At 28.3% G+C, this 10,978-nt stretch overlaps 1 protein-coding gene across 2 annotated transcripts in view; it reads left to right on the top strand.

The window, feature by feature from the left end:
• Nucleotides 1-5,812: 5,812 nt before the first annotated feature.
• The window catches only part of LOC100162836 (cytochrome P450 4C1-like), a 9,512-nt gene continuing 4,346 nt past the window's right edge, over nt 5,813-10,978 (top strand). The window contains exons 1-7 of one of the 2 annotated variants that reach the window (XM_016806742.2): nt 5,813-5,937; nt 8,669-8,885; nt 8,960-9,069; nt 9,318-9,408; nt 9,550-9,738; nt 9,817-9,889; nt 10,845-10,971. In XM_016806742.2, coding sequence (XP_016662231.1) covers nt 8,720-8,885; nt 8,960-9,069; nt 9,318-9,408; nt 9,550-9,738; nt 9,817-9,889; nt 10,845-10,971 — 756 coding nt within the window. In that variant the 5' untranslated portion in view covers nt 5,813-5,937; nt 8,669-8,719. The remainder of the gene's footprint in view (nt 5,938-8,668; nt 8,886-8,959; nt 9,070-9,317; nt 9,409-9,549; nt 9,739-9,816; nt 9,890-10,844; nt 10,972-10,978) is intronic. The other variant, XM_029488432.1, reaches the window with a different exon arrangement.

The following is a 10,978-nucleotide window of genomic DNA, read 5'->3' as shown; positions in this document are numbered from 1 at the left end:
CTTATATAAGCTGGTCTTGCTTAATTGTGACTCATCAGTTATAACACTCACGTTGGGTTCCATCAATGGATGGCCTCCCTCTTCATATCATTCATATTATTTTTTTTTTATTTTTCTCTTGTATACTGTCATCATATTTACTCATTGTGCTTAGTTAGTATAGACTGTACATTTAAAAAAAAAAAATTAAAAAAAAAAAAAAAGAAGAAGGTAATAAGCTTAGCCCATCTTCTTTATTTGCCTTATCACTCATCTTTTTATAAACACTATTTAGAACCTTCAATTGTTGTAACCATTCTGCAGAATATTCTCTTTGATCTATTAAGTACGTCAAGTCTGTAATTTTTTCAGAATTTCTCTACTTTGTACTGGTAGGTTACTGTTATTATCTATGATTTCAGCACTTGTACATTTATGTTCTTTTAATATTAATCTTGTAGTAGCAGCAGTTGTAGTATTTTGCATATTTAAATCAAATGTACTTATTTATTCTTGTGGGCTGGTTATTGAGTACCTATAGGGTCTGTAGATATGTACCTAAACATTATTTTTGAATTTATCGGGTAGATCATTAAATGAATAACCTGGTACATATATGAACAATGCACATAATATATTATATGTTTGTATGGCCAATGATACTTTTGAAAATCTAAACATGTACAACTTAGTATAGTATAAAATCTACTACATATACATTGGACCCATTTTCACTCTGTACTTCAAACTGATGTTATAATAAATGTAAGTTTGTTTATTCTTTTTTCATTGTATATAATTTGAGCTTTGACAAAACGGTCATATATAGTAAAATGCTCTTGACAAAATTGATAGTTTTGAGTTGACTGAACAATTTTTACATTTGAAAATCCATTATTTACCAACCTTGATATTTCACGTTATAAACAGATTTATCTATTGGAAGATTTAAAAGAGAAGTTTCTATTACGTGGTTGTGTACTGACGGTAAGGAAAAATGAATTAGATATTTATTTTTTGTAACAATTGGTTTTCCCATCTCAATATCCTTTTTTAAGCAATCAATTAGTATCTAAAATTAAAAAAAATTAAAATGTTTGAATAATTTATTTTCAGATTTAACTCCATTATTTGTACCACATTTAATGTCAAATTCCAATTTAAAAACTTATAGTACCTGTTTTTTAAGGCCCCCATTTAGTCAGCGAATACTCTGTTATTACATATTCGGAGAAATACATAATAGTACATTAGTTGTATTCTTGTCAAAACTGCTGAAAAATTATATTTTTTTGTGCTATGTAAATGAAACTTTTTTTTTGTATCTGTAGGATGATCATTCTATTTTATAAAAATAAAAATAATTTTAATAATTTTATTAAATTATAATATTCAATGTACTTATGATACCTATCTAATATTGTAAATATTATTTTAACTCTACTTACAGTTAAATAATTGTCTTTTGGGTTTTTTCTCTGGCCCATTAATACATTCATATTTAATATGATCTTTTATGATGAATGGACAACCCATAAACTCAATGGGAGTTTCTCCACGTTCTAAAGTAAATCTGTACTTAGAAGCTTCCCCTATAAGTATATTTATTAAAATAAGTTTATACTTAAATTTTTAAACTTAGTTAATTCGGAAGTAAGAATAAAAACATGATTTACATTTTTTGTATAAACTGCTCAATAATTTGATTCATAGACCTGAATTATTGTCGATGATTTAAGATGTGTAGAATTATTTTCTTTGCCTGTAGCAACAACCAATTTAATATGTCTAATTCTCTGATGCATCGTATTGTAAAATGAGCAAATATAATATACAATGTTGATTTATTTGTGAATTATTTAAGTGAGATTAAGTTAAATGTCAATTTAGTCATTTGATGATATGTTATTGTTTATAATTATATATTGATATTGTTGATAGACTTTAAGTATGAATTAAATAAATTAATTAATTAAAAAAACCTACTAAACTATACCATGTTAATTGATAATTACAAACCTACTTTAAAAACCAAAAGTACTGTAAAGTAGAGGTTTAGATTAGGTAAAAATACTTGAAAAAATATATTACTGAGCATTTATTCAAATACTTTTTAAAAGTATTCTTTACAACACTGGACTTTTGTAATTTCAAATACATATAATAATTACCATCATATTTTGTTGTTTTGCTTTTTACAAATCCATAACCTAATATATTAATTTGTTTAAAAAAAAGCTCAAAATTATCCGTCTCTCCAATTATTTTTGCATTGTAGATCTCTGCATTAATTACTGTTGATTTTAAATTATTAAAAAAACCCTGTCACTCATGATAATTCATTGATGAATATAAGGCAATGGTTAAATAGGTTACTCTAAACGGTTCACTCATATAAGTAAACCATACTAAAGTGAATTGAAGAAAGATTTTTTCTCTTCAATTTAGTAGGAGAATATAAAATACCAGTTTTGCAACAATTCTTTATTTATATTTTTGTATTTGGATATTTTTCATAGTGCTATGCAATTAGTACAGTACTATACTGTAATACAGTACCTATTATATTTAAATCATGTCATAAATTTTCTGGTCTTATGTTAATAAGGTCAATGGCATTGTGAACCACAATAGATCTCATTGCACCAACGACCTACATATTTGTATAAAGTTAAATATCAAATTATTTGGGTTTCAGTCATCAAAAATCAAAATACGAATTGCCGCGCATATTTTAGATAACAGATTTTTGCTTGATAACAACAAAATGATAACGAACCTTATCGGATAAAATACGGTTCGGATGAAAGGACGCATGTATAATCCCGGAAAGTATTCTCATGGACTTTAGAATTCCGGAATGTAAATTGGTAGACCGTATTGTCACGGACCGTAGAATTCCGGAATGTATACTCATGGACCGTGTTATCCCGGAAAGAGTAAGTACACACTGTATAAATTCGCGATAAGCGCAGTCTATTAGTCTATAAATCTACTATTATTCTTAGCCGAATTTATATCCGCGTTTAAGGGGTTTGATATAGGCATTTTTATTTTTTATTTGGAATTTTGCATTGTCGGTTACTCGGTAGTTACATAAAAGAAATAGAACCACCAGTTGCAGGATTTTGAAGTAGTTGCCAGTATGGAGCCACATATATATCCAAGTGAAATCAATTTTTATTTTTTCAAAGAGCCTATGAGAACCTACTCGTGGGCTAGTGGCATAGGCGCAATTTCAACTTTTGGCTTGGGGGGGCTGAATATATTGAAGGCAAGCAGACTATTGCAATATAGCATATTAGAATTGTATATCCTAGGTTTTTGGGGGTGTTACGGCTAAGTTTGGGGCGGTTTAGCACCCCCCCCCCCCCCAACCACCAATTTGCGCCTATGGCTAGTGGACTGAATATTAATTGACGAGTAGGTTAGACGCATATTGTATTACCTTATCTTAATTATTGAATTATCGATAATTATTGTACCTTGTGCATTTCTTATAGTATCCAACAATAGTTAACTAGTTAACACAATAATTCTCACACAATAATTATTTTTATTAAAAGAAATGGCAAATATTAATAATAAAAATAATATTTGAACTTTTTTTAAAACCTCAACATTTGGTTACTGAGTGAACGTTTGCTATATTGTCATATTGAATATGTTTAAGTTATCAACGAATTTTTTTGTGTACTAATTACAGACTGCAGTATCCAAACGAGAGCGATTCTCCTAAGGGCTAATATATGGTTTAATGATTTTAGACGGAAAAAACGTACGTGTAGTGCATAATATAATTAATATAGCTATATTGTTAATTATATCATGGTGTAGTCACTACAGTGAGTATGAATGTAGTGTATTGTTAATATATTTACTAAATAATTACAAACTATAATTGTAAACACTACCAATCGTTTAAATTAATTTTTGAACGACCCTCTAATTGTTCTTGTATACCTATCTGGTTCATTTCTACCCTGCTGAATATCAGCCATATCAATATCGCTCACAGTGGGCTCAAAACAATATGGACGTATTGACATATTTAAATATTTGTAATACACTGTCAAAAACAAGTAAAAATTGTTATAAAACATATTTTGCTTATGCGAGAACACTTCTTATAAATTGTAATATAATATAACATACCTATTATAGGTACCTACTTATAACTATTTAAACTTTATATAAAATAAATAAGTAATTAACAAATTATTATTATTAATAAATAAAATAAAAATGATTATAATTTATAATACATTACTTTACCTTGTAAAACGAAATTCCAACGAGGAAAAATACGCGTTCGTTTACGAAGACGTATAAACGTAAAATGCGGTTGTTCGACGTTCGTCAACATAGAATACGTCATATTTTGGATAAAAACATAATTAACCAAATAGAGTATTTGCATACGTCTGGTCATTGTTGTGACTACGAAGTTATTTATAATATAATTGAATATAACAAAAATTATAAATAAAATATAGTCTAGACCGCGTCGGCGATTCCTGTATAAAAGTATACGCCGCCGCCGCGCCGCGCCGTAAGATCTTGTGACGTCACACGGCTATCTCTCTTGGACTCTAGCGCCTTAACGAACAATGTATACAAATTTTAGTACCACCGTTAGTTATAGTAATTAACTAACTATTAATTAAGCCAAAATCATTTTTTTGTTTCATGGTCTTTTAATTTTAAGGTAGGTAGGTACTTACTTGGGAATTCTTGTACAATATCTTCTGGAATCTTCAGTTCGTTTAGGTTTTTTAAAACATAATCATCCATTATTAAAAATTGTAAATAAAGAGCGTCCTTGATAATAAAGTCTGTATAATCAGTACGACACTACTGCGGTCTGCGACTTGCAAGAGAACGCCGCCGGTTATGCGCATGCACGCACCTGCCGTGAATCGGTCGTTGTGTGGCCTAGGTGGGTTTTTTTTATATAAATCTATTTTTAGATATACTTATAATATTTTATTCATATTATTGTTCTTACAACCATTAAAAGGTAGACAGGACCTATTGAAATAGTTAAAAATAATATTTAACCAATAACCATACACTGTGGTTGTAAATACCGTTCACTGTAAAATTCATATTATTTAGACCAACAAAATACTTTTGGTACTGTCAACTAAGCGTTTTAGTAAAGGTTCATATAGTTTGGCCAACCGAAACAAATAAAACCATTTACTATAACCAAATTATTTTTTTCTATAGATTTTAGATATATTACTACTCAAACAATAGAATATTATGATAATCATTGTTGGACTTATAAAAAATAATGATTATAATTAATGGCATCGTGGGCTATTGATGTATTCATATGGGCGACTAATGTGACCCCTATGGCCCTATATTAATATTTTTATAATATGAACCTACAACATACCTATTAGTATTTAATATTTATCTTTAAATATAAATACGAAGCTCATTGCAAATATATCTTAATTTTTTCTGATAAAATGTTCTATATTTTGCAAACTTAAAAAAATTATAATAAACCAAAAACCCGTTATAAACAAAATACTTCGATTTGTCAACTGATATAAACAATACTTATTTTGGGCATGATGTAGAAATACATATTTTAAATCAGAGGTGGCCTTCAGAGCAATTATGTGTGGCTCACGAGAAAAACTTATAATTTAGTATTTACATAAGAATAGACATTACCTATGTATAAACTATAAAGATCACGAACTATCAAAATAGTAATGACAGTATGTACTTGAAGCAACGGATTAAACGGAAAACCTTGTCTGTTTGTAGATGCCATGTTAATACCTAACAGAACTTTTAATAAATTAAATTGGATATGGGCCCAGTAATATATTGCTAATTTTTTTTTAGGGTGTTTACTTATTTATTATTTCAAAATCATTTCAACGATTCTGAACGAAGATATACCGTCAGCCTGTAGGTATTACTACTAACTTTGTAAGTATGTTTTATGATATGATTGCTATTATTCTGATTAATTTTACAATTAAACTTATTATTGTATCAGTAATAAAGTAGGTAGTTTTTTTCTTCCAGTTAAGGATGATCCTGTGCCAATACAAACTTATGTTTATCAAATAGGAAACCACTTTTTCACTTTAAGCAAATATAATTTTTTCGAGAATATAAAATCTAAATACTAAATCAAAATTCGAACGAGTAGTTTTTGAGTTTTATAACGTTGTGTATTAAGGATAATATGTCTATGGTAATGGGTTAAGTAGATTGAGGGCTTAGATGATTTTAAAATGTTAATAATTACTATTGATCTATCAACATAAAAATGTATAAAATTGATCCAAGTATAATGAATATTACATCTAATATTACATATAGCTTATATTTTTTTAAAACCATATTTAAAGATTATATTATCCTAGGACAAATATATTAATAACTCAAAAATTACACATTAAAATTTTGATTTAGATACATCAACATTTTTAAGAATATTACCAGCCAAATAATTAGCAGGAAAAAGCGTAGTTCTCAATTGAAAAATATACTTATGTTTGTACTGCCATAGGAAACTTCTTAGGTAGTACAAAAATTATCAGGAATTTGAAAATGTGGTCTTAAGGTATACTCAAAAATTCTAAAAATCAGAATTTCAATAAGATTACGATCAAGGGAAAAATTGTGGTTGAGCGTGTTTAAAAAATCACACTGTATATACCGCAAACCAGAAGCAACGAACATTATACTTTTTTTTTAGTAGCTTCATCGCGGCAAGCTATAGTTCAGTTATTTTATTTTTCATATTTGGCGATGTACATATTAGAATATTAGGGCATAAATGCATAATCAAGTAAGCATAGGTCACGTTTCGCTGAACGTGGCAGCGACAGCGCAACTACTATTCAATAAACGGTAATTATTATTTTTAATTTACATTTTGGTAAAAAGATGCACTTGACGCTTTAATGAATTCATAAATTATGTAATTAAATAAAGTTCACGATACTGCATTCCACGGAGTAAACTTGTCACATTTGGACACGAAAAAAAACGGGTACACAACAATAAAGTAGAACGAGCAAATAGTACATATAAATATAGATTTAATTAGGATTTAGGTGTAATTTGTAGGTTGGAGTATACAAAGTACTTATATATAAAAGCTTATATTTGTATCGAAGTGTACAGCTCCGTTTTACTATTATAGTAAGGTATGGAAAGTGTAAAAATGTACGTGTTTAGAAAATATTTAAAATTTGTGTTTTTGAACTTGTTGAGTAATACTCAACTATAGGCTTAATGAACACGAAAACAAATTTTTAATTGTGAATAGAGCAATGAATTTATTGATTTTAAAATGATTAGTGTTTTTTTTTGTGCATGTATATATAATAGGTGATAATAGTAGTCGAAAAAATGTTTTGATGATTATCATCTTCTCTGGTGGAAAAGTGTATGTAGTTGATGCATTTCAGTTTCAATATTAAAGATTCCCAGCAGTTTTCAAAAGCAACGGGCTTAACGAAACATAATGTTATAAACAAAAACTAGGTACTTAATTAAAAAAAAAACTATTCGTGTGTAATTGAAACTTTTCTAGTATATTAATAAAACTATAGATATATTTTATTCACACGGTAACATTTTCAAATGCAAAAAAATTTTAACTGCAAGCATTAATCCAACTTAGCTACTACATTTTTAATAGTTAAATAAATTACTTAGATAACAACAATATCATTAAAAAAAAGGATATAAAATAGACTGTCTTCGCTCAGATTCGTTTATTGTCTAAAAAGATTTTATATCACTGAATTCAAGTTGAACGCATTCAATACAAGTTAGACAAATTTTAATAAAATATTGGAATTGTCAATTGGTGTCAATACCAATTTTTAACCAGATAATATTGCTTATAGGACTAAATAGGCAAAAATATACTCATCAATGTCCCTTAATAAATAAGGGCCCGCTTCAAATAGGAAACCATAATTAATGTTAAGAAACCTTTTCATAAAAGTAAAAGCATCAGTTCCGGTATTAAAATTAATTTAAATAAGGGTTTTGTGAGATTACGGTTCCTAATGCTCAAAGGGTTCTGGTTCTAAAACAAGTTATTTTCGGTAAGGTTTCAGCCCCTGGTATGACTGTCCATAATTTTTCTGATTTTTTTTTTTTAATCGACTTTAAAAAATAATAACTTTTTGTATTAATTTGCATATTTTAGTCAAAAATGTCATGCTTACATTTCAAAATACCTAAGCCACATTTAGCAATATATTATGACTTTTACTTTTTTATCGGTGACGCAATTTAACTACTCTGGGCTTACCTATTTAAAAATTAATTCAAATTCATATCAAGAATAAAATTATAATAATTTGTATGTCATTATAACATAATCTGATAATATGAAAATCAATAAATAAGAAGGGCGTAGGTATGTCCCCGAATAAAATCCATTAATAGTTTTTGTTTTCTTCGGTTGTCGTGTAGATACAAGCAAAATTCTATAAGTAAAATAGTAGTACATATCAAAAAATAATTTGTAGGTTACAATAATAATAATATATTTTTAGTGTGTAGTACAAGACGTATAGTATAAAATCGTGTGGTAAGCTGATATTTATCGTTTTTAATTTGAAATTAAAGTTTGGAAATCATTAACACCAATACTTACAGAAATAACATATGTTTTTATTTTTTTTAGAATCGTTATTGAAAACAGTCAGTCGCAGTGGATTTAAATTTCAAATTGACAATGATTGAAATAATTGTGTACATAATTGTTATTATTTTCGTTGTGACGTGGTGTTACTTTAAATGGCACAACAGGCCCTTTGAAAAATTGGCATCTAGAATGCCAGGACCTCCAGCGTACCCTTTCATTGGAACATTGTATCAATTTATTGGACTGACGTCAGAACGTAAAAAAAATAATATATTCCCAAAGTAAAAAAATTAAATATTCCATAAACTTATATTTTTTGATGTTCTTCAGAGATCGTGAGCAGAATACTTGACTACGTGAAAGATTATAATCTAGAGCCATTTAAATTCTGGATGGGACCATATTTTGGAGTCGTCATTGTCAAACCGGAAGACCTACAAGTAATTAAACTTTTAACAACAATGCAGGTATACTGGGATTCTATTTTGAAAAACCAAAATATTTTTGAGAGCTAAGTATTATTACATTTTTCATTTAATATAATGGTAGGTAATCACTTGGATAACAATTATAACGTAGTTTGACATAATTATATTTTACATTGATAGTTTATGTATAGGTTAACGTAGTTACAAGTAAAAATGTTTGTCTTTTAACAAAAACTTATACCTACCATATCTCTTTTTAGATTGTCTTGAATAGTTCAAAGGCCCTTCAAAAAGGTTATGTGTACGATTTTTTCAAGGATATTGGAGGCGAAGGCTTGTTTACTGCACCAGGTGAGTTGATCAAAACTACAATTTAAACGCTTTGAATTCTTATAGAATAATATTTAAAAATATTTAGTAGATTTAAGTAAGTACATTATGTATCTATATTATAAATTTATTACAATTCAAATTAATTTAAAATGATTACAGTTGACAAATGGCGGATACATCGTCGCATGATATCTCCCTTGTTTAATGGTAAACTTTTGGCACAGTTTTTCCCAGCTTTTATCGAGAAAAACCAAATTCTCATAAGGAATGTCGCGAAGCAATTAAACGAAACACAAGTGTTCGATCTCTGGGACTACATTGCACCATTTGCACTTGATACTATTTGTCGTAAGTATATAATATTTTAATATTCTATATTTGAGATAATTGCTATCTAGTTACTAACGGATATTGTATTATTTCTAGAAAACACCATGGGTTACAATCTCGACACTCAAACAAACAAAAATGAATGTGAATTTGCCGAAGCAATAGTAACGTAATACAAATAAAAAGTCCTGAGGACCTTGAATAATATTTCATAGTACACTGAGCTTATTATATAACATGATAACCATTTGTTACAGTTTCTTATGCAATTGTATAAAAAAAAAATGTATATATATATATCCATTTTTTTTATATATATCCATATATCCATATATATATATAAAAATGGAACGTGAAAAATGATAACTATCTTATAAATCGAGAATGGTTGGTCTGATTTGGCTCAAATTTTTTTTATGAGATGTTCATAATTGCCAGGAGAAGGGTTTTACGAAAGAAAATTTTAAGAAAATCAACTGGAAAAGTAGGAAATCTGGATGTAAAAAATACAACAGTGTATTGTATATTGGTTACTATTGGTTAATCGGGCATGTTTGTTGATTTGTATTATATTTTTTATATATATATTTACCTATATGAAAAAGAAAGTTTGTGTGTAGATTAGATATCTAGGAAGAAGACAGGCTAAGTTAAAAATAGTTAAATTTGATTTTTTTTATTCATCTGATATTAGTACGGTCAGGTTAGGTTAGGATTTAGTATTAATTGATTGTATTAATCCACCTTAGCTGGAATACGACAAACTTAGTATAACTTTGATTCTTTAGAGTTAAATCATACACTTACGTTTAAACAGCACTGGGTCCGCGATCTATCGCAGGTAGATTACCTACCTGATAATATACTGCTATGAACCTGAATTTTTATTCTGGGCAACGGAATAGTTAAGATACATTTTGAATACCATACACCAAATAATAAATAACGAATTTAACAAAGTTTGAGTCATACAGAGTTGATACATTCAACGGGAAACGAAGTGCACAGGTTCAGCTAGTTTTTCATAATTCCCAAGACTATTTGCTAGACCATACTAAATAGTTTATTTACATCTCTCTTTTGGTACCTTAAATTAATTTGTAACCATGTCAATTTAATTTCAGAACAACAGATTTAGAAGGGATGCGAATTTTCAAACCATGGTTACATGTTGAAATCGTGTTTTCAATGTATTTAAATCTTACTGGACAACAAAGAGTCTTCGAAACAGTGAGGAAATTTCCATTACAAGTATTTA

This window comes from Acyrthosiphon pisum, chromosome A1 (genome assembly GCF_005508785.2).
Source record: "Acyrthosiphon pisum isolate AL4f chromosome A1, pea_aphid_22Mar2018_4r6ur, whole genome shotgun sequence".
Classification (NCBI taxonomy): Eukaryota; Metazoa; Arthropoda; class Insecta; order Hemiptera; family Aphididae; genus Acyrthosiphon; species Acyrthosiphon pisum.
The sequence above is the reverse complement of the archived record's forward strand: the minus strand, read 5'-3'. Positions and strand labels throughout refer to the sequence as shown.